We start from the raw sequence: 26,305 nt of genomic DNA, 5'->3' as shown, positions 1-26,305 counted from the left end.
CCGTGAGTTTGGGGCCCATCAAGGTCAAGTGTATCCCCTCGAGCGCCAGAAGGCTACATACAACCTACGAAGTTCGATTTGTTTTGGTTGATCAATGAGAAAGGTCTGTCTGTACAAGCAAGGAAGGCCCTTTAAGTCCCGCGAGTCATGAGAATCCAAGTCCGGCCTTTTCAGAATCATTTTTCTCGATTCCGTCCGGCAATCTGTTCAACATGGTGGACACACTCACGCGGGGCTTGAAAGTTCACATTAGTCGGTGATGTGAAGACTTGCATGCTTGATTGGATTTGCCATCTTGGCGTATATGCTGCATTCGGGAATCGGAGTCTGCCTCTCTTTTAACCGAGGAATCCCAGTTCGGCCAACTCCTCTTCATAGTCAGACCAGGTTTGGCTTCCATTATCCTCGATTTCCTCCACTGGATCGTCGTGGACGTTTTCTTTCAAGATATCCCTCCAGCTTGGCAGTGGCGGTTCGGTCTCCCAACACATTATGTCGCGCTCGTACCATTTCTCTATCCACGTGCCCCAGGTCCAGTTTCGGTGCTCGAAAACGAGTCTCGTCGGGTCCAACGGTGGTTCGCCAATGTCGAAATTGAAGCGCACAATCGAGTTGCCGGATGAAATGTCCTTCATTGCTTGCGGCAGCCCCTTCCAGGCGAATTCGCCCTTGTCCTCTGCTGGATGAAATTGACGCTTGGTGCCATAGTCTGGAAACCCACCCTTTTCGATGACTTCCGACATTGCCGATTGCCAACAGAGATCCCGTTGGACGACCGACTGAAATATACGGGTGCAAAGCTGTGGAAGGGGGTTGCCGTCCAGAAGCAGAGAAAAGGATGATGCAGGCATGCCCGCCGGGGCAAGTGCCAAAGCTTCCATGATCCAGGGGGCAACACTAGCAGTAATCAGGGAGGAGTCGAGGGAGTTTTTGTCTTGTCTGACGAGCCGTTCATACTGGTGCTGCGGCGTTTGAATTGGGAACGTTGAACTCCGAAATTCATGAAAAGCGTTGTTCCAGAGGCTCACCCGTCGCTCGATGCGAAGGAGGGGATTCTCCTTGCAGAACGGAATGAGCCCGAGACCATGACATTCCTGAAATGGGACAGCTTGCTTGTTCTCAAGGAGAACAAGCTTGCGTAGGTGACAACGAACAGTGCTAGGGAGAGATTTGAGGAAGTGGATCGCCGATGCTGCTGCAGAGAAGCGCCGTTCCGAACGGTCTGCTTCCTTCTTCACAGGGCGTGGAAATATCGGGGGCAAACCAGTGAAGCCGTAGGCGAAGATGCTGAGCTCGTCCATTTCGTCAGGCGAAATAATATTCCAGGGCTCGAGGCTAGCCTCATATGAAGTGAGCGTTGAAGCGAGCCTTTCCAGGCCGCCGAAGCCCTCAAAACGACGAAAACATGGTTCATACGTTTCAAAATGATGTAGGCCGCTCGATGCAGTCACCTCCATCATGTCTTTCAAGAATTGTCTGACAGCAGACGCCGGTTCCCCGTATGGTCCGCCCATGGTGAATGACGGTATACGGCCCCCCCTGTGTAAGCGGTCCAATAGCATAGAGAAGTGTGGATGCAAAGCTTGAACTTTGGTGTATCTCTCCTTGGAAACCAACATTGTTATGGAATTAAGAGTTTCCCGCCGGTGATACATGACCTCGTACACAAGGCGGTCAAAACGTTGGGCGAGATACCGTAGGTCAGGATCGCCGCAGAGGGTCGAGAAGGTAATAGGGTTTACGCGCAGCGCAAGGCCGTGCATCTCCTTGGCCATGCGTTTGCAGGTGGAGATGAGCGCTATGCAGATGGGCTGGCCGTCGGCTTGCTTCAGCTTGCCTTTGATGAAGGCGTCGGTATCGCAAACATAGCCACCTTCGACAGCCACATAATCTCGGTAAATCATGTCGCGAATCTCGATGGGCAGGCGAAAAAAGCCAGCCATGGTGCCTTCAATTTGGTGGACAGCGGAGGCAGAGAGCTTGGGCGGGGTTTGATCGATGTTTGAGCGGAAGCAGTTGGTGTGTGGAAGTGCTGAGGATGGTGATGATTTGATGATGATCTGGTGTTGAAAGTGGTGGTGAAGTGGTGGTGAAGTGGTGGTGAAGTGGTGGTGAAAGTGGTGGTGAAGATGGGCGACAAGTAACGATGAGAATGATGATCAGACAGCGTCGGCGATGAATTTGATGAGTGATGATGACGATGATGATGTTGATGATGATAATGATAACGATGACGAGTGATGATGATGATAATGACATACGACAACAGCGGTTGGAGAAGATGAATGAGAAGAGGGGGGGATCTAAGCATGACTTTATAGAATTGGTCCACCTCACAGACCCTACTGAGGCCAATCGAAGATAAGGAACGTCGACGAGGCATCTGATAGCCGACATGGCAAAAGACATGTATCCCATCTCCTCCAACAGCTCTATTTCCCTCGGAATGGAGATACATGCATGTATCTAAAGGGGTAGCCAAGGAAGCCCCTCAGGAGACCCAACGGGCGTACCAAGAAGAAGGAAACGAAGAAGAGACCAGGGTGCGTAGCCAAGCCAAGCCGGATGGAAGCAAACATGCAGGGGGGCAGGAGGGGTAAGGTAAGGTCTATGGCCAACACTGAAAACAGCTTCTTGTTTCCATGGTCACTGAGAAAGGCAGTATCGTGAAAGAAAGAAGAACTATCAGCAGAGACTACAGTAGCGAGTGTCATACCCGCCTGGGTTTCAAACTTGCACCGAGGTGCGCGTCCCACGGCGGCATCAAACCCTAATGGCTGAGTACCTAGGAAGTGGCAGAATCTACCCAAGCTGGCTACATTTTTGCACTGCTTTGTTCGTCCCGGTCTGCAAGAGGTCGAATCAATTTCTTGACACACATCCGGACGCGGGTCACGGAGTGCGACGTTGACGAAGTAGTATCCGTAGAGGGCATCCGAATTCTTCATGGGCGTGCTCACGCCGCCCTGCGCCCCGCCGACTCCGACGCCAGCCTCCTCAGCTCCTCGACCGCCTCGGCCTCCCTCCCCTCCGGCATGAACAGGTGGTCGTGGAAGTAGCCGCTGACGGGGTTGACGCCCATGCCCTTGGCCGCGAGCCGCGTGGCGACAACGGCCATGAACCCGACCGCCTCGAGGCTCGAGTGCACGTCGAGCGTGATCATGCGCGACGGGAACGCGTACGCCCACCCGCGCGCCTCGGCCGTCTGGAGCGTCGTGACGAGCGTCGTGCCCTCGGATTCGCGGAAGAGGAGCTGCACGTCGGCGAGGGGCGGCAGCTCGGCGCCCGGGGCGAGGGTTACGAAGACGTAGGTGTCCGGGTGGAGGACGGTCATGAGCGTCGACAGGAGGGTTTGGAGGGACGTCTCGCCGGTGGGGGCGGCCATTGCGATGGTGGGGGGGGGGGTTTTGACGGTTTTTTGTTTGTGTTTATATAAAAGAGTTGGTTGGTGGTGTCTGAGCGTAGATGAGCTCTGGGACGTGCGATATATGACGATGCTGGCGATGATGATGGTGATGGTGATGTTGATGGTGATGGATGGCGCCGTGCTACACTGCCACCAATCCGAGGGCCATGGCAGACTATTAAATGCCCGTAGCCCTATGGAGTCTTGTCAACTTTAGGGCGTCGTCAATCGACAAAAACGAGAGGGGGGATAGCGGGGGCTTTGTTAGTCAGTCTTTCCTCCCATTCCCACATGTGCACCATCATCAACCCTGCGTCGTTGGGGGTGACTGCCGGCGGGATGCAAGGACTCACATGAGATGAAAGGTAGATCACAGCCATCGCACTCCAAGACAACTGAAACCTAATGGGTGATGTATCAATCAGAACTTCGAAACTTTGGACCAGTCACGTCCAACACTAGCGTGACCATTCACAAGGGAGTTCGAACTCTTCCATCACCCAAATGGGAACACATGCGGTTTCAAGAGATGCAAAGCCCTGTGATTTACATTCTAACGCCTCCAAAAAATCTGCCGAACTAACAAAAGGAAGAAGGGCCGTCATGATGACGACGTAAACGATCGAACAACGCACCTAGACGCCATCCACCACCTACCCAAGTGTATCCAGACTGTGGACAAATACATATATGTCGACTTCACGCTTCACGCATCAACCTCATCCTCGTCCAAGAACCCTAAGCCGCTGTCGTACCTCCTCTTCTTCCGCCCCGACGACCGCCTCGCCAGGTCCCCGGCAAGCAGCCGCCCCCTCTTCGCCCCGGTCTCCGCTCCACACTCGGCTCCGGTAATCGGCCCCACCTCTCCGTCCCCGCCCTCCGTCGACCCCGGCCCCAGGAACTCCCTGCTCATGCCGACGACCCGTTCCAGCTCGCCCCTCATCTCCTCGATGACCCGCTTCGCCGCCTCCCTCTCGCGCACCATCTCGCCCTCCAACCCTCTCTTCTCGACCCTCAGGTCCTTGATCCCCTCGTGCGCCGCCCGCAACCTCTCGTTCACCCGCTCGACCTCCTCCCTCAGCTCCGTGACCCGCGCGTCCCGCACCGCGAGCGCCGCGCCGCCCCGTCGCGTCACCTCGCCCACCTCCTTCGTCCTCGCCGCCTCCGCCTCCTCGAGCCGCCCGCGCAGCGACCGGCCCAGCGCCGTCGCGTCCGATAGCTTCGCCTCCAGCTTCGCGATCGCGTCCTCCTTGGCCCGCAACACCCGCCGCCCGACCTCGACCTGCGCGTCCCGCGTCGCCATCGCGTCGCGGTTCTCGGCCTCCATCCGCCCGACGACGCCCTCCAGCTCCCCGAGGTCGCGCACGTACCCGGCCACCGCGCCCTTGAGCCGCTCGACGCCGATCTCGAGCTCTGCGACGCGCTCCGTCCGCGCCCCGAGGGCCTCCCGCGCCCGCTGCAGCTCTCCCTCGAGCTCGCCCATGGCTGCAACACGCGCGCCGAGCTGCTGCCGCAGCGACAGCTCGAGCTCGTGGTACTCGTCGATGGACGCCTCGTCCTCCCGGGCGCGCCGGGCGAGGTCCCGCAGCCGCGTCAGGAGGAGGTCGAGGACCTCGCCGCCGTGCGAGGACAGAGGGAGCGTGATCTCGCCGGGCGTGAGGTACTCGAGCTCCAGGCGGGCGGTGCGCAGCGCCGAGGCGAGGGAGGCGATGACCTCGGACGCGTCGGCGCCGGGGAAGCCCAGCGCGCCGAGGGACGCGTCGAGGTCGACGAGGGCCGCCGTGCGGTCCGAGACCGTGCGGAGGAGGGCGGCGACTTGCGACTCGATCGTCGCCAAGGGGTCGGCTGAGGTTTCGAGCGGCGTCACCGACGAGAGCTTCTCCGATAGACGGTCGGTGAGGGCGGAGTAGGACTCGAGGGTGCCCGTGAGCTTCGAGACCTCGAGGCGCAGCGACGCCACGTCCTCGTCGAGCCGCCGCTTCTCCGGGTCCGGGAGGTCGGCCTGCACGCCGGCGTCCGACAGCGGGTGGGCTTCCCCCGCCCTCTTGCGAGACGAGGGCGTCGACGGCCCCGCGGCGACGGGGCTCGTGAGCGGCGGCGTCAGGAAGGACGACCGCACCCGCGAGGGCGTGCTGCAGACGATATCCGCCATCGTCGCGTCGCCGAAGACGGTCTCGTCGCCGATCTGCACGACCCCGCGGTCCCCGCACACGGACTCGGCCTCGACGGTGTCCGTCTCCATGAAGTCGTCGGCGAAGGGGTCCCGCGCCGCGAGCGTCCAGTCGAAGCAGTTCCGCCCCTCCTCCCTCGCCGCGGGAGACCTGTCCTCCAGCCGGGCGCGCAGGGACTCGACCTCCTGCTCGAGGGCCCAGATGCGCTCGGTGTCGAGGACGACGGTGGCGTTCTGCAGCTCGTAGATCTCGGCGTCCTTCTGGCGGAGGTCGCGGCGCAGGCGCTCGACCTCGGCCTGGGCGTCCTTGGCGGCGCGGCGGCGCTCGGAGGCAATGGCGTTCATCTCCTCGCTGAGCCCGTTGCGGCGGATGCGTCGCTGGACGCGGCCCGAGAGGACCTGGCGGAGGGGCAGGAAGTGGACCTCGCCGCTGGCGGGTAGGTCCGTCGTCGGGCGCGGGGCGGCGCCGCCGCTTGCTGAGGGCGTGGTGGAGCGACGGCGGGAGCTGGATGGCGTGTGGCGGCCGAGAGACGCGCGGTTGATCATGGGTGTGAGGCCGGTGGAGGAGGAGGAGGCGCGGGTGGTTGTGCGTGGTGTCGAGGCGGAGGGTCCTGGGTCCGAGAAGCGTACTCGGCGCTTCGGGGTCTTCTTATGGGCGGCTTGTGATGCCACGGGGGGCGGCGGTGGTGGTTGTGTTGACGAAGCCGCGGTGGCAGTCGTCCCAGGCAAGCTCCGACGTGTGCGCCGCAGCGCGATGGGGAGGTCGTCGTTGGGCATCGTGAAGGAGCCGGATGTCCTCGACAACAAAGTCGGTAGTGATTGAGGACAAGAGAAGACAAGAGAAGATCCACGAGGGAAGATCACTGGCCGTAGTGTCAAGCGAAAAGACGCAAGATTTAAAGTAAGTTCGCTGAATCCCTGGCTTCCTGACTGTGTTCTGTTCCAGCGCCAACATATATGTTTTGTTTGTTAATCCACGCTCTCCCCCCCTCTTGTCGGCAGAGAGTTGTTGATATGTCTCTTGTTTACTCATTTCCTATTCGAGACTAGTCATTACCGGTCCCCTGCCGGACCCCACACCGGCCCCGCCCGGCCGGGGATCCGTCCAGGCGCGTCGACCAATCGTTTCCGGCGCCGGCGCGGTCTCCCCAAACAAGAACCGACCCGAGTTCCCGCGACGCTCGTCACGGTTTGAACGCGCCCTTGACTTGACGGAGGACGCGATGATTGGTTGCGCAGGCCGATGCATTGAACGAAGGGTGAGGATGGTTCCTACACAGCAACGTCTTTAGGGTAGGTTAGGTAGGGTAGAGGGATGCACTGATTGTCTCCGTGCCTCCCTTGCTTAGGTTCATCGACTTGGAGAACAATGTGAATGCGCATCTAAGCTGCTGAAGACACGCGTTGTTGTTTTCCCGATCCATCCCTCCATCGCACCCAACGACACCCCCTGTCCGCGTCGTTGAATGCCACCCACCCTGCATCTCGGCCCGCCTCTGCATCTTGGGGAGGGTTCCCCCCCCCTCCATCCCTCGCTTCTCATCTCGCAGCCCCCACACTACAACATTCCACACGCACCACCGAATATTCCCACCCGGCAATCATAATCCCTTGGCCCGCCGATCATTTCAACAATTCACATGGTCTGGTGGTGTAGTTGGTTATCACGTCAGTCTAACATCTTGTCGACTCACCTCGATGAGCTGAGCACACTGAAGGTCTCCGGTTCAAGTCCGGGCTAGATCATCCCTGGGCGATTGGTTTAGTGGTATAATGACCGCTTAGCATGCGGTAGGTCCAGGGTTCGATTCCCTGATCGTCCATCTTTTGGTGTTTACGCTGTTGAACATTTTTTTCCCGAGTACCCAACCAACCCACCACACACGTTCTTGAATGGAATGGATTTTTTGGTGTTGGTTGACTCTGCAGTACCATTTTCTGAAAGAGTTTCGGCATTGTTAGGAGCATAACAATCAAGTGATTGACTACTAAGGACAATTCGCCCTTCTACTAGCGACTGCGGATAAAGTGATCGCTCGCTGGGTCGCAATTCATACATCAACTGCAATAGCCCACTTCACTCCACGTCAACCCAACAAAAAGCCGTGGTTGCATCATCAAACCAGGGTATCTATCACGAGCTCCTCCGGCCTCACCGATTCTGCGTGATCCACTCGTCCACGATCCCGCGGTAGTCCACCGGCGTGTAGCTCTCAAACAGCTCGGCCCACACGCCGGCCTTGCGCCGCGTCTCCACCCCGACATCGCCGAGCAGCATGTCCCAATACGGCAACTGGTCGAACACGAGGTCCGGATAGCACCGCCCGTGCCCGTACGGCGCCCGGTGCTGCGCCCACCGCTGGAACACCGCCGTCTCCTCAAACACCCGCCCGGCCCGCCTGTCAGCCTCGAGCGCCGCCACCCGGCCCTCAAAGTACGCCAGCATCCACAGGCACTGCGCCTCGAGCCGCATCACGTTGGCCAGGTTGCTAAAGGCCCCGATGAACACGAGCGACCGGTCGTCGCGCGCCGTGAGCCCGGGCGGCGCGATGCCCCGGTACAGCCGCCACGGCGTGTGCTGCACCTCGCCCGAGGCTCCCGCGTGGAACGGCCGCGGCTTCGACGACGTCGGGCTCTGGAACGGCCCGTCCAGGAGGCGCGGAAACCGCGAGCCGACGACGGCGTCCGCTTTGGCGTCTGCGTCGGCCCAGAAGGCCGTCTGCTTGGGGCCCAGGGACGTCGTCGGGATGCCGAGGTCCGAGTGCAGCGACGCGGGCTCGAAGTCGATGGTCGGCTTCGAGGAGAAGCCCGTCGACGCGACCAGCAAGTCGGCGGCGAAGGTCGTGCCGTCGCCGAGGTGGACTCGGTGATCCGAGAGGTGGTCGACGTCCTCGCGGTGGATCTGCACCGTGCCGTTGCGGACGTACTCGAAGAAGTCGTCGTCAAAGCTGAGGATGCCAGACGCGGTGCCGTACCTGCACATCGTCATCTCGGTTAGCCATGAAACTTGACGCCCAGCACTGATCGACTGGCTCTTTTTTATTTTTTTTATTTTTTATGCACAAAATGAAAGATGGAATACTAACCAGAACTGGTTCTGCTCGGGCTGCAGCACCTTGGTCCTTTCGTCCGTCTGGTACCCGCAGTCGTTGATGGTGTCGTGCCGGATCAGCCCCCAGAAGGCCCGGCTGACGACCCTCCCGACGGCGCTCTCGTGCAGGAACCGGCGCACGCACTCGAGGCCGGAGAAGTCCGGGAACAGCCACGGCGACATGAAGGCGCAGATGCGCCGCGTGACGAGCCGCTCGCGCCACACCTTGAAGGGGCCGAGCTGCGTGAACCCGGGCGCCACCCACACGGGCCCGCGCCCGGAGCGGCGGATCACCCAGCGGACCTTGTGGCCCGTCGACGCCGCCAGGTGGACGGCGTCGTAGGCGGACTTGCTGCCGCCGAGAACCGCCACCGTCGTGATGTCCGGGGACGCGAAGAGGTCGGCGCGGGGGCCGAGGTCCGACGAGTGGATGATGGGCGCCGCGAAGGTCCCGGACCCGGCGAAGTCGGGCACGTGGGGGACGGTGAGGACGCCCGTCGCGACGATGAGGCGGGCGCAGGTTATGGTCCTCGCCACGCCGTCCTTCTCCTCGACTTCGACCCTCCACTCGCCGCCGTCCTCGGGGCGCGTGACGCGGATGACGCGCGTGTTCAGCCGGATCTTGTCCCAGACGCCAAAGTGCTTGGCGTACTCGGTCAGGTACTCGTGCATCACCCAGCCGGGCACGTGCTGGTACATCTTGAGCCCGAACCGCTCGTAGTCCATGGGGAAGTCGGAGAAGTCGATGCCCGTGACGAAGTTGTTGGTCTTGAGGTTCGGGTAGATGGTCTCCTTGGACCAGACGCCGCCGACGGACGGGCGGCCGTCGACGATGAGCATCTCGGCCGCCGGGTCGTGCTGGAGCAGCGTCTTGGCGGCGCAGAGGCCGCTGGGCCCGGCGCCGATGATGAGGGTCGCGATGGTAGGCGCCATGGCGTGCGAGGTGCGATCCACGGGTGATTGATCTGTCTCTCGAGGTGTTGCGATGGAGAGATGAGAGAATAGGGGGTGGGAGGGGAGGGGAGTGGTGAGATTTTAAACCCAACCCGTGCCACACGTTTTCAACGCAGTCTCTGCCCAATAGGGACAAACTCCTGCGGTAGAGCAACGGCTTTCCGCCCGCCGTTCCTTGTGAGATTCCACTCATTCTGAGCTCTGCCGATGGAGAGCCGGATTGAGGTATCGCTCATCAGCCCTGCCCGCAGAGAAGATCAAACCCTCGGCCCAGAGAGGCGTCCGCAAGCGGATGAGAGCTGAGATTGCGGGTCCATCCCTCCATTTGCTTCAGCCGTCGTCGTACACATAACAAATCAAGCTTCCCGGCCACGCGCCACTGACACTAGGAGACGCCGCGGTCTTCGAGCTAGTTTAGTGGACCAGCCTGCTGGACGCACAGCTCGGCAATGCGGACTAGGAGCTTGGCTTCGTGATCAACGGCGAGGAGAACGGAGGTGCCAGATTTGCGGTTCCAGACCCCTCTGGCGGCGACGCTAGCCCAGCGTCCCACGAGTCTGGGCTCCATTCGTTGCGTCCAATGCTGGTCTGCTAATTAGGGAGTCAAGTAAGTAAGCGTGGCGTTCCTGAGCATTTAGCATTGGACCTTGGGACGACCGGCCCCTCCACCTCCCTTGCCGCCCCTTCATCTTTGGACTGGGTCCGGATGTCTCATCCTGCGAGTTGGACGGCTAAAGTGTTTGGTGGTCTCTAATACAGTGTGACAGCGTCTGGTCATCACAGATGAAACTCACACGCGTCCTCTCCATTCCACTTCCACCCGAGGGTGGTACGGAGGCTGAACTTGGCAGTGGTAATCTTTTGTAGGGTTTCTTTCAAACAGTGGACTCCTCTTCATACAATCTGGCATGGTCGCCAAGAGCATCTTCACGTGGCCAGACGCACGTTCGGCAGCGTAGCGTCTCCTAGGGCTGAGGAAGTCCCAACGCCATGGGCCCGAAGGATCGGTTCTCGGCACGTCCGCGGCGAAAGGATCGCATGGTCGAACCTGGAACAGCCACTGCCCTTGCCGACATGTTGCTGTTGCACGTGTGTGATAGTTCTCTTCGCATGGAGCGCGCCACGTGTTGCGGCGGCAGCATTGGTTTGATAACACGAATTGTGTGGTTGGCCGTGTTCGAGACCGGGCCATGTTTCGATCGTCGAGGACGGGTGGCGAGACTTCGTGCTGAACACGCACTAAACAACGTCTTGTGAGCAGCAATCAACAACTAGAGCACATCGAATGGTTTGATTTAAAGCGAAGAGCGGCTGGTACGTGATCTGTACGTGGCATTGCGGCTGAGCAAAGGGTCAGCATGGTCGGGATCTGGTGAGAGACTATGTGATGAGACCAGTCAGCACAGGCCTGCGCTGACTTTGTGGGAACTGGGGCAGCTTTTGTGTGGTTTCATGACGGAAGCTGCCGTAATCCAGGTTCTGCACGAATTAATGGCTGCTAGTAGCAATCGGATTCACCGAGGATCTTGGAATCTACACGTCTTGGTCAAGCTGACATGGGTATCATTAATCAGCCTTGGATTTAGAATGTGATCCAAGGCCAGAGGTCCACTCTTCTCACTCAAAACACAAACACAAACTCCTCATTCTCCAGATCCGTCAAGTTGTCAAAGGCCCTCGCGCCCACGTCCTCCTGCGCATTCTCCTCGCCAGCCGCGGCCATCTCGTGGCCCTCTTCCCCGGCCTGCCGCCCCGCCGCCGCCGCCGCCTGGTCCCGCTGCATCTTCTCGGCCTCGACGGCGGAGTACAAGCTGGTGTCGAGTATGACGGCGCTCTTTCCCATCGCGACTCGGCGTCTGCTGTGTGACCGGTTGAGGAATGCGAGGTACAGACTCGTCGCCGCCACCAGGACGACGATGACGCAGTACAACGCGAGGTTGGACGTCAGGCCGCGCGTGTACCTGGGCGCCTCAGCCGGTTTGTAGAGGAGCGGGCCGATGACGTTGCCGACGGACTGGCCGACGAAGAGGAACGCCGACGTGCACTTCCGCTTCGTGTCACCGGCCGTGTTGGCGGCGGACCAAGAGTAGATGAGGGGCGCTGTGGATACGTGTTAGTCGGGGGTGCGAGAAGAAGGCAGATAGAGGTGGGGGGACTCACTGATTCCTGGGTAGACAGAGATGAGGTAGTATCCCGTCAAACGAGCAGCTTGTTGGCCCGCGGTGGGAAGAACCATCAACATGACGCATCCGGCAATAGGAGGGATGCAGAGCCCGGCGATGACGGGCCCTTTCTTGTGGATCTTTGTTGCTATCCAGGAACCTCCGACTGTGGAGACGAGTTGAACGAACCCGAAGGGGATGTTAAAGAGGATCGTCTGGAACGAGTCGAAGCCGAAGGACTTGACGATGAGGGGACCAAAAGTGGAAATGCCACCAGAGGGGATGCTACCAGGGTGTTATTAGTTGAAGGTTTTGTGGCGTGTCGGTAGACGGGAAGGGGTCGGCAAGCTTACGAGATGGAAAAGACCAGGGCGAACCAGAACCAGGTCTTGATATCCAGCAAACTCTCCTTCAAGTGATCCCAGCGCCACTCGCGTGACATGACGCCCTGCTGGTTCATACGGAGCCGCTCGATGGCGATGAGCTTGTCGTGGTCGTTGAGGAACTTGGCCTCCACGGGGGAGTCGGGCATGTACAGGAACATAACGGCGGAGAAGACAACCGTGATGATACCGAAGAACATGAAGATGATCTGCGCGGTGTTAGTGTTGGTGATGCCTGGTGGTGATACGAGACAGCGGGGAGAATCGGACCTGGTACTCCTTGAGGGGCGACGAGATGTGGCCGAGACCGTACGTGATGAGGCTGCCGAACTGCAAAGTGGCAGAGTGAGCATGGGCGAGAAAGTCAAAAGTTCAGCGGTCGATACACACCATGTTGGTGAAGCCGTTCATGGCATACCAGTAGCTGATCCGCAGCGTCTGCTCCCGCCTCCGCCACCACATCTGCGTGATCGCGACGAACGACGGCGCGACGCTCGCCTCGAAGACGCCGAGGAAGAAGCGCGCGGCCAGCAGGCCGCCAAAGTTGTGGGCGGCGGCCATGCACGACAGCGTGATGCCCCAGAAGGCGACCATGGCGCTCGTGAACTTGCCGATGGGCAGCTTCACGAGCAGCCAGGCGAGCGGGAACTGCATGACGAGCTGGGCCAGGTAGACGACGGAGCCGAGCCAGCTGTACTGGTCGCCGACGAGGCCCGTGTCGCGGATGAGGCCGAAGACGGAGGCGTAGGCGAGGGTGGACTTGTCGATGCCCTGCAAAAAGTAGACGAAGAGCATCAGGGGGAGGATGACGAGGTCGATGCGGCGCAGGACGCGGGCGTCGTCGGCCGGCGTGACGGCCACGCGGTCCTCGGGCGAGGCGCCCGACTTGCCGAGCAGCTCTGCGGCGGCATCGCGGCGGTGGTTGGCCGGGTGGGCGGGAGCGTGCTCGACCTGGTCGACGGGCGTCTTGTTGGGGTCCTCGGCGGCGGGCATGATGACTTGTTTTTTTTGGTGGCCTCGGACAAAAGGGGGGGGATGGGGGTTGTTTCTTGAGGCGGAACAGGCTCAGGACTCAGGTGGAAATCACTTCATCAGACCATGAGCCGATGGGAACCAAGGTCCAAGAGGGTGGAAGAGACGAGGGAAGGGCAGTCAAGATATGGGCGGCATCTTTCCAAAAGCACAGCGGCTGACGACCCTGGTTACGATTCAGTCGCCGAGGAGAAGTGGCAGGGGGCTGGTTCGTCTCATGGTGGTCATTGGTTTGTGCCTCGAAGCATTGGGACAGGGTTTTAGGGGGGGGCTCTGCCGGGGCCAAGTCGGCCAAGACAGCTAGGATGGGTGCCAACGAGCCTCCAAATGCTTGTTCTGAGTGACGATGAAACTGAGTTATCCCCGATTGGCTCGGTAAATGGGCGAGGCTCTGAGCAACATGCATGAAGCGGACGACTCTTCGAGGTCAGCCAACAACGAGTACATTGCCGGCCATAGTAGAGATTAAGGGCAATGCGATGATGTGATGTTGAAAATTAGAGGCCATAAAGGTCTGTTACATCTCTTCGAAATATCCATCGTTGGCCAGGTTGAGATTTCGTGCAAGGAATGTGTACGAACCCACAACATTGAGGGTGATTCACGGCTCGCCGTATCGCGACTCCATGGAGATTGGAAATGGACACATATCCCCCACATAGCGAAGCGGCTTCTCCGCGCGGGGAACTTTGGGGAGTTCTTGTTTTCGTGGAGGAAAGTGAGGAGAAAATCCCCAGACATTGGGGAGGATCATGGATGTGGGAAAGATGTGGAGGAAGAAGCGGAGGACCCGACCTTTGTTGGATGGATGAGGCAAAAGTGGAAGGATGATAGGACCAATAGGCCAGGGAAGCGTGACCCCAAGAGCCGGAAGATGACCGAAGTCCATCGTGACGAGCATCAAGAAGGGGAGCTTGCGACATGACGAACTGCACACATACGCATGTCCGTCGCAAATCCCGGCCTTCATTGCCCGTGAAATGCCGAATCTTGCCGGGACCGGCAGAATCGGGACATGGCACGTGACTCTGGCTTAGACTCAAAGTGGAGACACTACGAAAGGCTCTCTCCGATTCGTCCCCGTGCCCGTCCCCATACCCCGCAGCCCCATACTCCCCCGTAGCGGAGCGGCGGCTGATTACTCCTTTTAGGGCGGCGCCGCAGTCGGCCGCTAGCTGTTTTCGGGTCGGCCGCTAACCGCTTTTGTGTCGGCTTTTGACACGACACAACAAACACAAACGACGCAACAACACGGCAACTCGTCAACCTCCTCCACCCACGAGTCAAGATCCCGACCCCTATTGGTTCTTCCCATCGCTCGTGACAGCAGCCATCAGCCGTCTCCCCTGATTCCGTCCGGGGATGTGCATGTTGGGGCAGCTCTGGGGACGCCTCCTCTCCAATGAACGAGCCGGCGACCCGTGGAATCGAGGTCTCTCGGGACACCATTCGCACGAGTTCGGTGCAAGTCGAGAGTTTGCCAAGTCTACCCAGACTTTAGTAGCTCACGATGCCATCCTGCCGTAAGGCGACATCGGGCATGGCCTCGAATTCTTCACCTTCACCGGACCGATCTCCTGGCATCCGCTTCTCCTTATAAAACTCGCACGTAACCTCAAACACCCATTTCCAACCCCCGCCATACTTCCGTCAACTCCGCTCTGCACCAAGACCTCTCTCTCTGCCTCTGGGAGAACTAAAGACTTCGTCTCATCTTCCCACTCTCACGACTGAATTCTGGATAACCCCCCCCCCCCCCCACAACCAGTCCATAACCTCTCAAGATGCTTCTCCAAAGCGAGAAGATCCCCTCAAAGTACGCGCCCCAAGAGGCCAAGGGCGCTGCTTCAACTGCCTCGATCGAGCTGCAGTCCTCAGACGGCCAGACGGAGCCCTTCACATTCACATTCGAGGTCGTGCGGCCGACAGTCTTCCGCACCACCGTCACCTCCAAATCCCGTCCCATCCCCCCTTTCCCCAGCGCACACAAGCCCGTCACTGACTCGGCACCCACGGACGTCGAGGTCAAGACGTCAGAAAACACCCAGTCCTTCACCACATCTGCCGCCAAGGCCGTCGTCGAATGGTCCAACACCCCCATCGTCTCCCTCTATGCCGGCCACGATGACTCCGGCAAGCCCATCCACGCGGACCTGCCATTCCGCTCATACGCCGCCGACGGCCCCGGCATCGCCCACTACTCCGTCTACAAGAAGGGCACGCTCCACGTCGGCCTCGGCGAGAAGGCCGCGCCCATGGACCTTAGCGGCCGCGGTTTCCTCATCTCGGCGAGCGACACCTTTGGCTACGACGCCTACCGCACCGACCCGCTCTACAAGCACATCCCGCTGCTCATCAACGTCACCCCCGAGGGCGCCGTCGGCATCTTCTCCACCGCCCACTCGCGCTCGACCTGGTCCATCGGATCCGAGCTCGACGGCATGTGGGGCGCCTACAAGGTGCACCGACAGTCCCACGGCGGCCTCGAGGAGTACCTCATCGTCGGCAGGACCGTCGCCGACGTCGTGCGCTCGTACGCCGAGCTCGTCGGCTTCCCGCTGCGCGTGCCGCGCTACATGATGGGCTACATCGGCGGCGGCATGAAGTACAGCGCCATGGACGCCCCGCGCGCCCACGACGCCATCATGGGCTGGGTCAAGAACTGCGAGAAGCACGACATCCCCTTCTCGGCCTTCCAGATGAGCTCCGGGTACACCGTCGCCGAGAAGGAGCCCAAGACCCGCAACGTCTTCACGTGGAACTACCACCGCTTCCCGGACCCGCGCGCCTTCACGCGCGAGGCCCACGCCCACGGCGTCCGCCTCCTCGCCAACGTCAAGCCGTACGTGCTCGCCACTCACCCCGAGTACAAGAAGCTGTCCGCCGCCGGCGCCTTCTTCAAGGACCCCAACACGGGCGAGACCGCCGTGACGAGGCTCTGGAGCGCGGGCGGCGGCGAGAGCGGCGAGGGGAGCCACCTCGACTTCACCAGCAATGCGGGCTACCAGTGGTGGTACGACGGCGTTGTCGGGCTGAAGAAGGTCGGCATCGACGTCATGTGGAACGACAACAACGAGTACACCGTCCCCGACGACGACTGGCAGTGCGCCCTCGAGAAGACGGACCTTGTGCCGATCCCTGAGGGCCTCAGCAGGAAAGATGTCGGCATCTGGGGCCGCGCCATCCACACGGAGCTCATGGGCAAGGCGTCCCACGACGCCACCGTCGAGGGCAAGCCGGAAGAGCGCCCCTTTGTCCTCACGCGCAGCGCGACGGCCGGAACCATGAAGTACTGCGGCGCCTCGTGGAGCGGCGACAACGTCACTGCCTGGGAGTCCATGAGAGGCGGCAACTCGTTGGCCCTGAACGCCAGCTTTTCCCTTCTCCACGTAAGTCCATACCAATTCCGTTCTCCCCTATCTGGGATGAAGGTTGCAGGTGCTAACAGCAGCAGTGCTACGGCCACGACATCGGCGGCTTTGAAGGCCCCCAGCCCACCCCTGAGCACCTCGTCCGCTGGATCCAGCTCGGCGTGCACTCGCCGCGCTTCGCCATCAACTGCTTCAAGACGAGCGAGGAGGACAACCTCATCGGCGGCGTCATCGAGCCCTGGATGTACCCGACGGCCACGCCCATCATCCGCGCCACCATCAAGCGCCGCTACGAGCTGGTCCCCTACACCTACTCCCAGAACCTCCGTGCCCACCACACCGCCGTCCCGCCGCAGCGCTGGACCGGGTGGGGCTACGAGGCCGACCCGGAGGTGTGGACCAAGGAGATCAAGAACGGCGACACGCAGTACTGGTTCGGCGACGCCCTCGTCATCGGCGGCGTCTACGAGCCCGGCGCCGACACGGCGAGGGTGTACCTCCCCAAGAAGGGCGACGGCTCAGATTTCGGGTTCCTGAACACCAACGCGCCGTACGAGCACCTGGAGGCCGGCCGGTGGCACACGGTGCTCTCGCCGTGGTACACCTCCATCCCCGTCCTCGCGCGCGTCGGCGCCGCCGTCCCCGTCGGCAGGCCGCTCGACACGACGTCCCGCGCCGAGACGGATCCGGAGTTCCCGAACCAGGCCAAGGACGACTGGCGCGGCGTCGAGATCTTCCCGCCGCCCGCGTTGCGTGGTTCCGCTGCTGCGGCGGCGGCCGTCGGGGGCTCGGACGCCGAGTCCGGGGCCAACGACGTCAAGGGCGTCGTGTTCAAGGACAGCTGGTACGAGGATGACGGCATCAGCCGCGAGGTGGCGGCGGAGTACAAGTTCACGATCCGGTATGAGATTGTGGACGGGAGGATTTCTGTCGAGGTCAAGGGAGCTGTTACGGAGGGCTCCAGGGAAGGATGGAGTCCGTTGTGGCTCGAGAAGGGTGTCGATGTGGTCTTGCCGGTCGGCGAGGAGAGGAGTGTCATTACTCAGGGAGGCGAGGCCGTCGAAAAGACCTTGGATGCGAAGGGTCGGAGGGTATGGAACATCTCTGTTAGCGTTTAGGTGACGAGGTCGCCTGGAGTGGGCCAAGCTGTCATGTGTATATATAATTCGGGTTGGAGGGAGAACGTATTACGAGACTCATCAAAGAGCCGATGCCACGTTCAACAACTTATTCTCGCGACAGTCTACACCGCTTCCAGGACCTGCGAAACACGGATAACTAACTCACACTGAACACTTGGGGTTGGATTAGGCAGTCTTCGCAAGCCTCTCGCATGCCGCCCCCTTTATCCCGCATGCCGCATACACCCCGGTCTCGGTGGCGTCCGTCCTACATGCTGTCTTGGTCTAATCATTGGCCACCTGCCTTCGCGTAGTCTGCTGCGGTGAGCCCAGGTCACCCGCGCCCCTTCAAAAATATCATACTCCGCCGAGTGCTCAAGTATGTGACGTATGTCCAGGGCGGTATCTATCAAATGAGTTCGTGTTGAAACGGGAACACGAAATCGGCGCAGCAACAGCCACGTCCCTGCATCTTCTCGCTTAATTTCCAGTGTTCATATATCAGGACTCGAACCCTCCAGCTGGATCAGGCTGTCTTCCTAGATAGAAATCACTTCCATCTTCACCCAAACACTACCCTGAGTATTCATTTCAACACTGCGCCCGCAACGGAGCCATGCGCGTCCTCTTCTTATATTCCTGCCTTTACTGGCTTCTAGTACCAGCTTTGGCAGGTAGTCAGACGGCAGAGGACATCCAAAGAGTCATTCGAGAGCAGCACGGGGACTCGACGGCGCTCTCCAATATTTCGGCGGCATCGTGGGTAGCCTCCCCCGTCGTCCGGGGCAGCATCGACATCATCTGGACGTGCGTCGTCACCCTCGGCGCCTGCGTCTATACCGTCCTCCATCTCAACGTCCCTGCAAAGAACGGGCGCTACGCCGGACTCATCGACAAGCTACGATGGGTCGTCATCGCCATTCTTTTCCCGGAATATGTTCTCGTCATTGCAGCCTATCAACTCCGAGAAGCGCAGAACCTGAGGAAGGAGTTGCAAAAGCACTTGGACAACAACGCCTCTACGGTACGTCCGTCATTTTCATGCATCGACGCAAAGCGAAGGCAGCATCTCGACAGGCATACCATGATTGAAACGTTACTTACATGTGCGTGTACTAGTCGAAGCAGCTTGTCGAACTCGACTTTTGTTTCTTTGTGATTATGGGAGGTTACCAGGTTACCATCAAAGACATTCAACCGGGGCCAGAGTTCACGTATAACAGCAACTGTGAAGATATTCATCGGCTGTCCTCGGAAGGATTTCTGAGGCTGGTTGAACTGGGCGAAATCAACATCGAGACCGCGGTGAGGACGTCGCACTTGAAAGACAGGAGCAAGGCCAACATCATTCAAAAGGCGTTGGTTTTGATGCAAATCGGTTGGATGCTGCTCCAGTGTATCGCCAGAAAAGCCCAAGGACTCCCCATAACCCTCCTGGAGTTGCACACAATGGTCCATGTTGCTTGCGCCGCAGCGATGTACAGCTTCTGGTTCTCCGTAAGAGCTCACACTTCCTCTCTTGGCAATGTACCATTAATGTTCATTGTAAATGCAGAAGCCTTTGGATATCGGCTATCCAGAGATGCTGGACTCGGAGTCTGAAACGATGAGAGGCTTTCTGGCTCTTTCTGTGCAATCACAGCTTTGCAAGAAGAACGAAATCGAATTCACCATCCAGACACAGGAGCTCGAAAGCAACTCTACGCACCCTGGTAATCATAGCGCTGGTTCTCAACCCCGTGCGTCGAGTATTACTTTGTTGCCGAACGATCCTACACAAGAACCACACCTCACGGACGACGTCATGGACGACGAGAATGCAGTATCAATCCTGGAAATCGGACAATCTCTAAGCTGCGGTATCAGACTTCGCTCAGAAAAATCTGTGACTCCATCAAAGACCAAATTGAGGCTCACAGCCGAGGACAGAACCCGTTTGGAGCGGTCGACTCACTTCGTCAGAAGTCTGTCACGACCTGTGACCGAAACCCCGAGCAGCACACCTTTGCGCCTAAAATCTTACAGTCTATGTTTTTCAGAAAAGGGTAATAATGAGATTGGGCTGGATTACCGTCAAGAAGGCGTATCCATCTATAATTACTTGAGTCACTTCCACGATCTTGAATCTATGGGCGTCCTTTCGTCGGCGAATGACCGACCCATCATGGCGAAGACATCACCAATCAAGCCGAGCTTGATTGGAATTCTTTTGCCCTTTATCTATAGCGGCCTTCATTTGGTCGCCTGGAATTATGAGTTCCCAACAACAGCCGAGGGTATAATGTGGAAGGTTGCCTGCATAGTATCATGCAACCCCATCGGTTGGGTTCTTATCTTCATCATGGCCAGAATCATCGAATTCAAGATAGGGGATAAAGATGATTATGATGTTTTACTCCATGTCATCATCTATGTCATTCTTGAAATCGTCTTCGCAGCCTTCATTCTTCTGAAAGTCAGCGGGCGGGTTTTCCTGGCCGTCGAGTCTTTTGCGAGCATACGAAGACTTCCGATAGGCGCTTACTCTATGCCTGTATGGCTGCAGATGCTTCCTCATTTGTAGACCCGCAACACAATGTCGTCCGGTTAGGAAGTAGGAGGGAATACGGAGTTGCTTCGGGACCCAAGGTTCGAGTTTTTCGCAACGGGCTGGTTCTAGGTCATGGACAGTCACACTGCTCGTCTGATACCGTACAAGTCGTAGACTTAAACGGTGGGGTCTGCTGGTACTATACTCACAAACTCGTCACCCACACCCGACTTCGATTCTGGTCTCCTCTCCCACTCACTAAGAGGCCCTAGGTTCTTCATTCCAGTTTCTCGTCATGCAAAGATCGTCTCAGATATTTCTAGTCCCATGGCGGCGGCATCTCTGGATACCGAAAGGTGTGAACGAAGTAGAGAATGCCAATCCACTGGCTTCTTGAACAGATGTCAAGCTGGGGGACCGCTTGACACACATTCCTGGACCGGCAGGAGAACATAGACATTAGGCATACTGCTTGAATACGAGCCCGCAACGGGCCATATAGATGAAAAGCTACACATCTCGCAACTCTATGTGCCAGACATCTATACCTTCCTCAGCTTGACATAACACGACTTCGGAATCGTCGTAAGCCCATCCGTTGAAGCCCAACTGCCCAGCTCCGCACTCACCTCCCCAAGCTCGAAGCTCCAGATCACCAGGAACAGCACAGTCTTCATCTCCAGGTACGCCAGCCTGCGCCCGAAACACCCCCGTGGGCCGTACCCGAACGTCATGATCGGCCCCGCGTTCGTATCAAACACCTCCCTGCCCTCCGCGTCCTTCTTCAGCCACCTCTCCGGCACGAAGTCCTCGACGCTCTCCGCGTCCCACGTCCCGATCCTCCTCTGCGCGCTCTTCCCGCTCTCCGTGCGCTTTGTCTCGTCGACGGGGACCGCAGGATGCAGGTAGCCCGGCCCGTGGGCCAGGAACATGACCGTCGTGCCCTTTGGTATGGCGGTGCCGAGGATCTGCGTGTCGACGGTGGCCTCGCGGCTCATGATGGGGAGCGTCTTGCAGCAGCGGAGGATCTCCTCGATGACGGCGTCGAGGTAGGGGATCTGGGCCTTGAGGATCTCGGCGACGGGCGGCGGGCGGTCGGCAGAGGGGAAAGCTGCACGGATATCGGCTCGCAAGCGGGTCTGTACGGGCTGGTATCGAGTGAGGAACTTGATGCCCCATTGCGTTGCCGAAGAGGTCGTGTCGTGGCCGGCAATGAGATAGCCCAATAGCTGAGAGGATGTGGTCAGTATCCATCCAGTAACGATGCTGCACGTCATATAAAACATACCTCGTCTTTCACGGTGTCCGAGTAGTAATCTGGACTTCTCCCTTCCTTCTCTGCAATCGCCCTCTCCCTGATCATTATCTGGTCCATCGCACATCTCGGGGGCTCCCCGGCCTCCATCCTCTCCACTGCACTCCCCAGCTCCCGAGCCTCCATGACGGCTCTCGCGACGAAAGCTTCCTTCATCAGCCGCTCCCTCCGCAGCAGCCACAATTTCAAACGAGGGAGTGGCGCTCTCAGTATCCTACCGGCGCTTTCAGCCAATGCGGAGAGAGCCTTTGTGAGTGGCTCTGCCGCTAGGTTCTCAATCTTGACAGGTAGGTCTTCGTCGCCGGTCGTTGCAAGTGGCGTCGGAATGGACTCAAGGTGGGCGATGTTGCGCGCCGTGATGTTCTTGGTCGGGTCGGGGTTGAATGCGACGGACAGGATGATATCGAGGGCCGCGTTGTGAATGTCTCTACCAGCCTCAAAGGGCCTCCCGTTGCTGAGTCTGCTCTTCTGTGTCCAAAGCTCCACGAGTCGCATGGATTTATCATAGATCTCAGGCGCCGATACCTATCAATTCCCCCAGTCCCTGATTAGCTACTACGCTCTGTTCGGAATATGACGTTGTCGTTGAAGTAGGAAACACATCCTCCTCACCTCGTGCAGAAACCCCGGCGTCATCAGGTCCCTCGTCAGCTCCCGGTTCTTCTTGAACCTGGGGTCGTCATCCGCCATCACGATGCGATGGTTCGGGATCACGCCGAAAATGTTCTTGAAGTTGCTGGCTCGTTTGAACTCGGAAGTCCGCCGGGTGCAAATGTCCTGCGATTCGATGGGGTCGCCGCAGATGACGACCGGAGGCTTGAATGGGAAGATGAAGATCTGGGTGAGGGGGCTGTTGTGTCGGCGGACCAGGTCAACGAACCATTCCCGCCGTGATGGGGTGGATGAGATGTTCGGGATGTCGCCCAAGATCCTTTTCGCCGATTCATGATTGTATGGGATTCCCTTCAAGGGTTTCGGAAGAGCCGCTCTGTGAAGGACGTATAGCAAGAACACGGCGCCGGCGAGTATGGACGCCCAGTTGAGGAGTGCGCTCTTCAGGCCATCATGCAGCCCATATTCGGTTTGGTCCCCCATTTCGATATCTTGACCGCGGCTTGGAAGGATGGCGTCAAGTTTGTTCGGCACGATGACGGAAGGCAACAGAACAGAGGCATCGACAAAGGCGTCGTGTGCGCCTCCATGGGGAGCGCTTTGATATACTGGCCAGTCAATCCGGGGTTCTCGCTACATCATCGGAATCCTTGAGGCTTGGCTGGTGTCCTGCGTCCAGAACAGGCTTAGAGGGTCTCATCAAGGGCGTAAGCTGACTCTGCAAGAACCAGCTTTCAGGATGCTGGTGGCGTCCAAGGGATGATGGATAGACCAATAGCAAAAGAGGCATTTCAGCACTCGACTGTCCGAATTACCCGAGATAATTGGCAGTAAGCAATGCCGCCATCAGTGTTACAGCCAACCACCGGGTTTTCTTGAAAACGCCGGCAGTGGCAGGATTCCTGGGCTGTTCCATGTGGTCAGATTTTAGCGAGACCTTGGCGTAAGACCAGACATTTGACTGGTCTCAGTGTCGTGCATGAAGGGAACGGAATCACAAAACCAGTTTCTGATGGTGTCTTTCCCCTGTCTATTCTGATGATCATAGGTATATGTGTCTTCTCTGCTCATTGACACACCGATATTTGAGCTGGGAATAACGTGTCATGTGGATATGACTTGAGTAAAGCCGTCAGTCAAGACATGATAACCTTTTAATTAGAACGTCTCTATCTGATGTAGCACAGAAAAAGCATGATAGTTTTCAGTTGCCATCACGAAAAATCCTTGTCTCTGACCCTTTCAGCTCCGACTAGTCCTTAAGACGGTTGAGATCCTTCCTCGGCCACTCTGAGTCTTATTTTGCTGCTCGTATGAGGCTCCTAGATGCCACTACAACTCAGCAAGACCCGTCATTCGAATCCACCTTGCGATATATGTCCATTATATCAGTCAATCGTCCTTGCCAGACCAAGGTCATTGTCAACCCAATGTCCGATGGTTTCTTGACGACGGGGGCTAGGTGGTGGGTGAGACTGGAACAAAACCAAGGATATTAACGCTCGAGCTCAGAGTACTTAATTTAATCTTGACCAAAGCTCGCCTTGCTTCGAGTTACTTGGCCAGCCTAGGCGCGGCTTGCGGAAAGGAGTGCCTCGTCGCGGCAATCCTGTAGGTTAACTGCTGCATTATCTGGGTCAAGCTTCGTGACTGAGGGCAAGATTCGAAACATGACATATTTGTCACCATGGGAAAGTGGTTAAGGGTGTTGGGAAGCCCCTTGGCTATGTGCCTCCCCTTGAATATTAGACAAGGATATGTGGAAAGGATTACTCATATCACTCAAGATTCCCCCGAAGGGAATATTCATATTTGTTGCTGCGGGTTACGCCGTGCCGTTTCCGCTTACTGCGGCGACGAAATGGGCTTCTTGGACATGGTTTGCTTGAAGGCCTCGAACGCGACCTCGGGCTGGTACGCCGGAAGCTCGTGGCCGGCCTCATAGACCATCAGCCAGCTCAGGTTCTTGACGGTCTTGAACTCGCCCTTCTTCTTCCCGTCCATTTTGAAGTCCTTCATTTCCGCCTTCTCAAACTCCTCGCCTCCGACCTTCTTCACCACTTCGTAGTTACCGATGTAGTTGCAGATGAAGTCTACCCGAGGAAGGTTAGTGATGTTGCCATTAAAGAGGGTGAGGGTTTCGTTGCATGTGACTTACCGGCGTCACCAGCCCAAATGAGGACCTGGACATCTTTGTTTTTCACCTCCTGAAGCTTTTTGAGGAACGATCTTTGAGCTGCAAACCGTTTCAGCATTCACAATCTCCCAATCGAAACGGGGCCTGGGCCTTACCGTCACCGGTGGAAGTAAACTTGTCATAGGCCCCCTGAGGACACTCCTGGTACGACGACTTTGCGCCGATGGCTTTCACGACCTCGGGCTTCTGCAGGTACTTCGCGTACGTGTTGGGCGGGAACTTGTCGTCCTTGGCCCTGACGTCGTACACGTTGAAGGTCTTGACGGCCTCTATGGGGGCTTCCACGGCGTTGTAGCAAGTCGTATCGGCCGCCACGCAGGCCTCGTCCTGGCCCTCGATCTCCGTGCACTTGGCTATCGCCGGCTTGCAGTCCTTCTCATACAACTTGACGATCTCATCGTGCTTGCTCTGGTCGATGATCTTGTTGTACGTGTTGTTAACGGCGTACTCCAAGTAAGCGGGGTACTGGGCCTCTGCGCAACTCATAGTCAGTACCGCTGTCTCGGCCGTCGTCGTCAGTCGTTTGGGCGGGGGTCAGCTATGTTACCTGGGTCGATCCAGCCGTTGTTGATTCCAACGGCTACCAACTTGATCTTTTCGCCCTTGACCGTCCCCTTGTCAATGGCCTCGTTCTGGTCCTGGAAGTAGTCGGCAAACTCTGGGGCGTAGTGACCGCCGTACGACTCGGTGAACACACCGAAGTCGCGGTTCTTGTAGTCGGGGAACTGGGTATAGAAGGACTGCATCAGTGCCCAAACCTTGGGCGCGGCCTTGACTGTGCTGGTTGTATCGCTCGTGCCGTAGCTGAAACCGGCCCCGATCGGCTGGTCCACGTAGAGCTTTGATCGGAACAGTCAGCACGGGCAGAGCAGAGCTTGGAGACAAGCGGACGAGCGCGGCCGTGTTTGGGGTTTCGCGGGGCACATTGTGTTGTGAGGCACAACTCACCATGTTTGCAAAGTTGTTCCATGAGTTGGGATTCAAAGTCGGCTCCGCGCCGCCCCCTGTGCCGAACGTGCAGGGTCCGTTTTCCTGGAAGAGGCCGAGCATGGAGCTGCATCCAGGCCCGCCGTTCAGCCACAAGGCAAGGGGCGCCGTCTTCGCGTCCTTACGCGCTTCGAAGAACCAGAAGAACATGTTCTGGTCGGTTCCTGTAGCCTCTCGTCGTCAACATCTCTCAAGCTCACATGTGTGCGTGGTGATACGTGGGACGGCTTTCTCGCAGTGACTTACCGACGTCGAAGTAGCCCGAAAACTGCTTAACCCCTTGCGTCGTCTCGCAGATGCCCGAGTCCTGGACAAACCGGGTTCTAGAGTTCGTGGCTGCGTGTTCAAAGACGCTGTAATTGGTTCCCGCCTCTGACATCAAGCTGTACGACCTGTCGACTGCATAGCTTCTGGGCATGGCGAGCCCCGCAGCGACCGCGGCCAGGCACAAGGCGGCCGACGGAAAGAAAGAGACGCCCTTCATATTGGTTCCCAAACCCCAAGGAGGAAGAATAGAAACGCAAGAAGATGCTGGATAAGAAGGGAAAGGAAGACCTAGAGCGCCTCACGAAGCTGCGATAAGTGAGCGGCCGAGGAGCTGTATTTGAGCTTGGAACAAACGCGCGCCTCCAATCTGGTGAGGGTTGCGACGCGGGGTTCTCATACGGGTAAGCTGTATTGGCCGATCCTGGTGATGAGAGCTTGAATTATGGGCCCCATCGAGCCTCACTACAAAGCCTCGTGCCTCTCCGATCAACAGACTTCTTCTTATCCTGGTAGGTCGGTGCCGTGCAATCCGTATCGGCCAGGCATGGGGAGATATCCAGCGGTTACGATGGTCATCAAAGGGCAGATCCGGCATGACGATAATGTTTGTTTCCATGAGACATTGCCCCGAGGTTGCTAGAGTCGGACATATTGAGTAAGGCTCCCCGAGATAGCATCCTAGAGATCTATCGCGTAGTTCATCGCCC

General features: G+C 58.2%; 9 protein-coding genes across 9 annotated transcripts; 2 read left to right on the top strand and 7 right to left on the bottom strand.

Annotated features, from left to right (window-relative positions):
- Positions 1–338: 338 nt before the first annotated feature.
- CH63R_12021 (C6 transcription factor) lies at positions 339–1,943 on the bottom strand (the record flags this gene model as incomplete). Its single annotated transcript, XM_018306995.1, has 1 exon — positions 339–1,943. One exon carries the CDS (start codon positions 1,941–1,943, stop codon positions 339–341), a length of 1,605 nt encoding a protein of 534 aa, XP_018153836.1.
- A 1,013-nt stretch (positions 1,944–2,956) lies between these two features.
- Positions 2,957–3,385, bottom strand: CH63R_12020 (Ribonuclease h family protein; the record flags this gene model as incomplete). Its single annotated transcript, XM_018306994.1, has 1 exon — positions 2,957–3,385. The coding sequence occupies one exon, from the start codon at positions 3,383–3,385 to the stop codon at positions 2,957–2,959; it is 429 nt and encodes a 142-aa protein (XP_018153835.1).
- Positions 3,386–4,999: 1,614 nt separating this feature from the next.
- CH63R_12019 (uncharacterized protein) lies at positions 5,000–6,353 on the bottom strand (the record flags this gene model as incomplete). Its single annotated transcript, XM_018306993.1, is given in 2 exon segments — positions 5,000–5,018; positions 5,038–6,353. The coding sequence occupies 2 exon segments, from the start codon at positions 6,351–6,353 to the stop codon at positions 5,000–5,002; spliced, it is 1,335 nt and encodes a 444-aa protein (XP_018153834.1).
- Positions 6,354–7,728: 1,375 nt separating this feature from the next.
- CH63R_12018 (Cofactor FMO1 FAD enzyme) lies at positions 7,729–9,600 on the bottom strand (the record flags this gene model as incomplete). The annotated part of the gene is made up of 2 exons (XM_018306992.1): positions 7,729–8,551; positions 8,663–9,600. 2 exons carry the CDS (start codon positions 9,598–9,600, stop codon positions 7,729–7,731), a joined length of 1,761 nt encoding a protein of 586 aa, XP_018153833.1.
- Positions 9,601–11,242: 1,642 nt separating this feature from the next.
- CH63R_12017 (Major facilitator superfamily transporter) lies at positions 11,243–13,159 on the bottom strand (the record flags this gene model as incomplete). The annotated part of the gene is made up of 5 exons (XM_018306991.1): positions 11,243–11,721; positions 11,782–12,068; positions 12,137–12,375; positions 12,437–12,496; positions 12,557–13,159. The coding sequence occupies 5 exons, from the start codon at positions 13,157–13,159 to the stop codon at positions 11,243–11,245; spliced, it is 1,668 nt and encodes a 555-aa protein (XP_018153832.1).
- A 1,823-nt stretch (positions 13,160–14,982) lies between these two features.
- On the top strand, positions 14,983–17,687 carry CH63R_12016 (glycosyl hydrolase family 31; the record flags this gene model as incomplete). The annotated part of the gene is made up of 2 exons (XM_018306990.1): positions 14,983–16,587; positions 16,653–17,687. 2 exons carry the CDS (start codon positions 14,983–14,985, stop codon positions 17,685–17,687), a joined length of 2,640 nt encoding a protein of 879 aa, XP_018153831.1.
- A 619-nt stretch (positions 17,688–18,306) lies between these two features.
- On the top strand, positions 18,307–20,253 carry CH63R_12015 (Oxidoreductase; the record flags this gene model as incomplete). The annotated part of the gene is made up of 3 exons (XM_018306989.1): positions 18,307–18,714; positions 18,810–19,187; positions 19,246–20,253. The coding sequence occupies 3 exons, from the start codon at positions 18,307–18,309 to the stop codon at positions 20,251–20,253; spliced, it is 1,794 nt and encodes a 597-aa protein (XP_018153830.1).
- A 509-nt stretch (positions 20,254–20,762) lies between these two features.
- On the bottom strand, positions 20,763–22,630 carry CH63R_12014 (Cytochrome P450 monooxygenase; the record flags this gene model as incomplete). Its single annotated transcript, XM_018306988.1, has 3 exons — positions 20,763–21,449; positions 21,509–22,060; positions 22,148–22,630. The coding sequence occupies 3 exons, from the start codon at positions 22,628–22,630 to the stop codon at positions 20,763–20,765; spliced, it is 1,722 nt and encodes a 573-aa protein (XP_018153829.1).
- Positions 22,631–23,992: 1,362 nt separating this feature from the next.
- CH63R_12013 (Serine carboxypeptidase) lies at positions 23,993–25,815 on the bottom strand (the record flags this gene model as incomplete). Its single annotated transcript, XM_018306987.1, has 6 exons — positions 23,993–24,240; positions 24,306–24,383; positions 24,440–24,817; positions 24,892–25,183; positions 25,293–25,495; positions 25,578–25,815. The coding sequence occupies 6 exons, from the start codon at positions 25,813–25,815 to the stop codon at positions 23,993–23,995; spliced, it is 1,437 nt and encodes a 478-aa protein (XP_018153828.1).
- Between the last annotated feature and the right edge of the window lie 490 nt (positions 25,816–26,305).

Source organism: Colletotrichum higginsianum, chromosome 8, assembly GCF_001672515.1.
Source record: "Colletotrichum higginsianum IMI 349063 chromosome 8, whole genome shotgun sequence".
NCBI classification, from domain to species: Eukaryota; Fungi; Ascomycota; class Sordariomycetes; order Glomerellales; family Glomerellaceae; genus Colletotrichum; species Colletotrichum higginsianum.
This window is presented reverse-complemented; position numbering and strand designations above follow the sequence as displayed.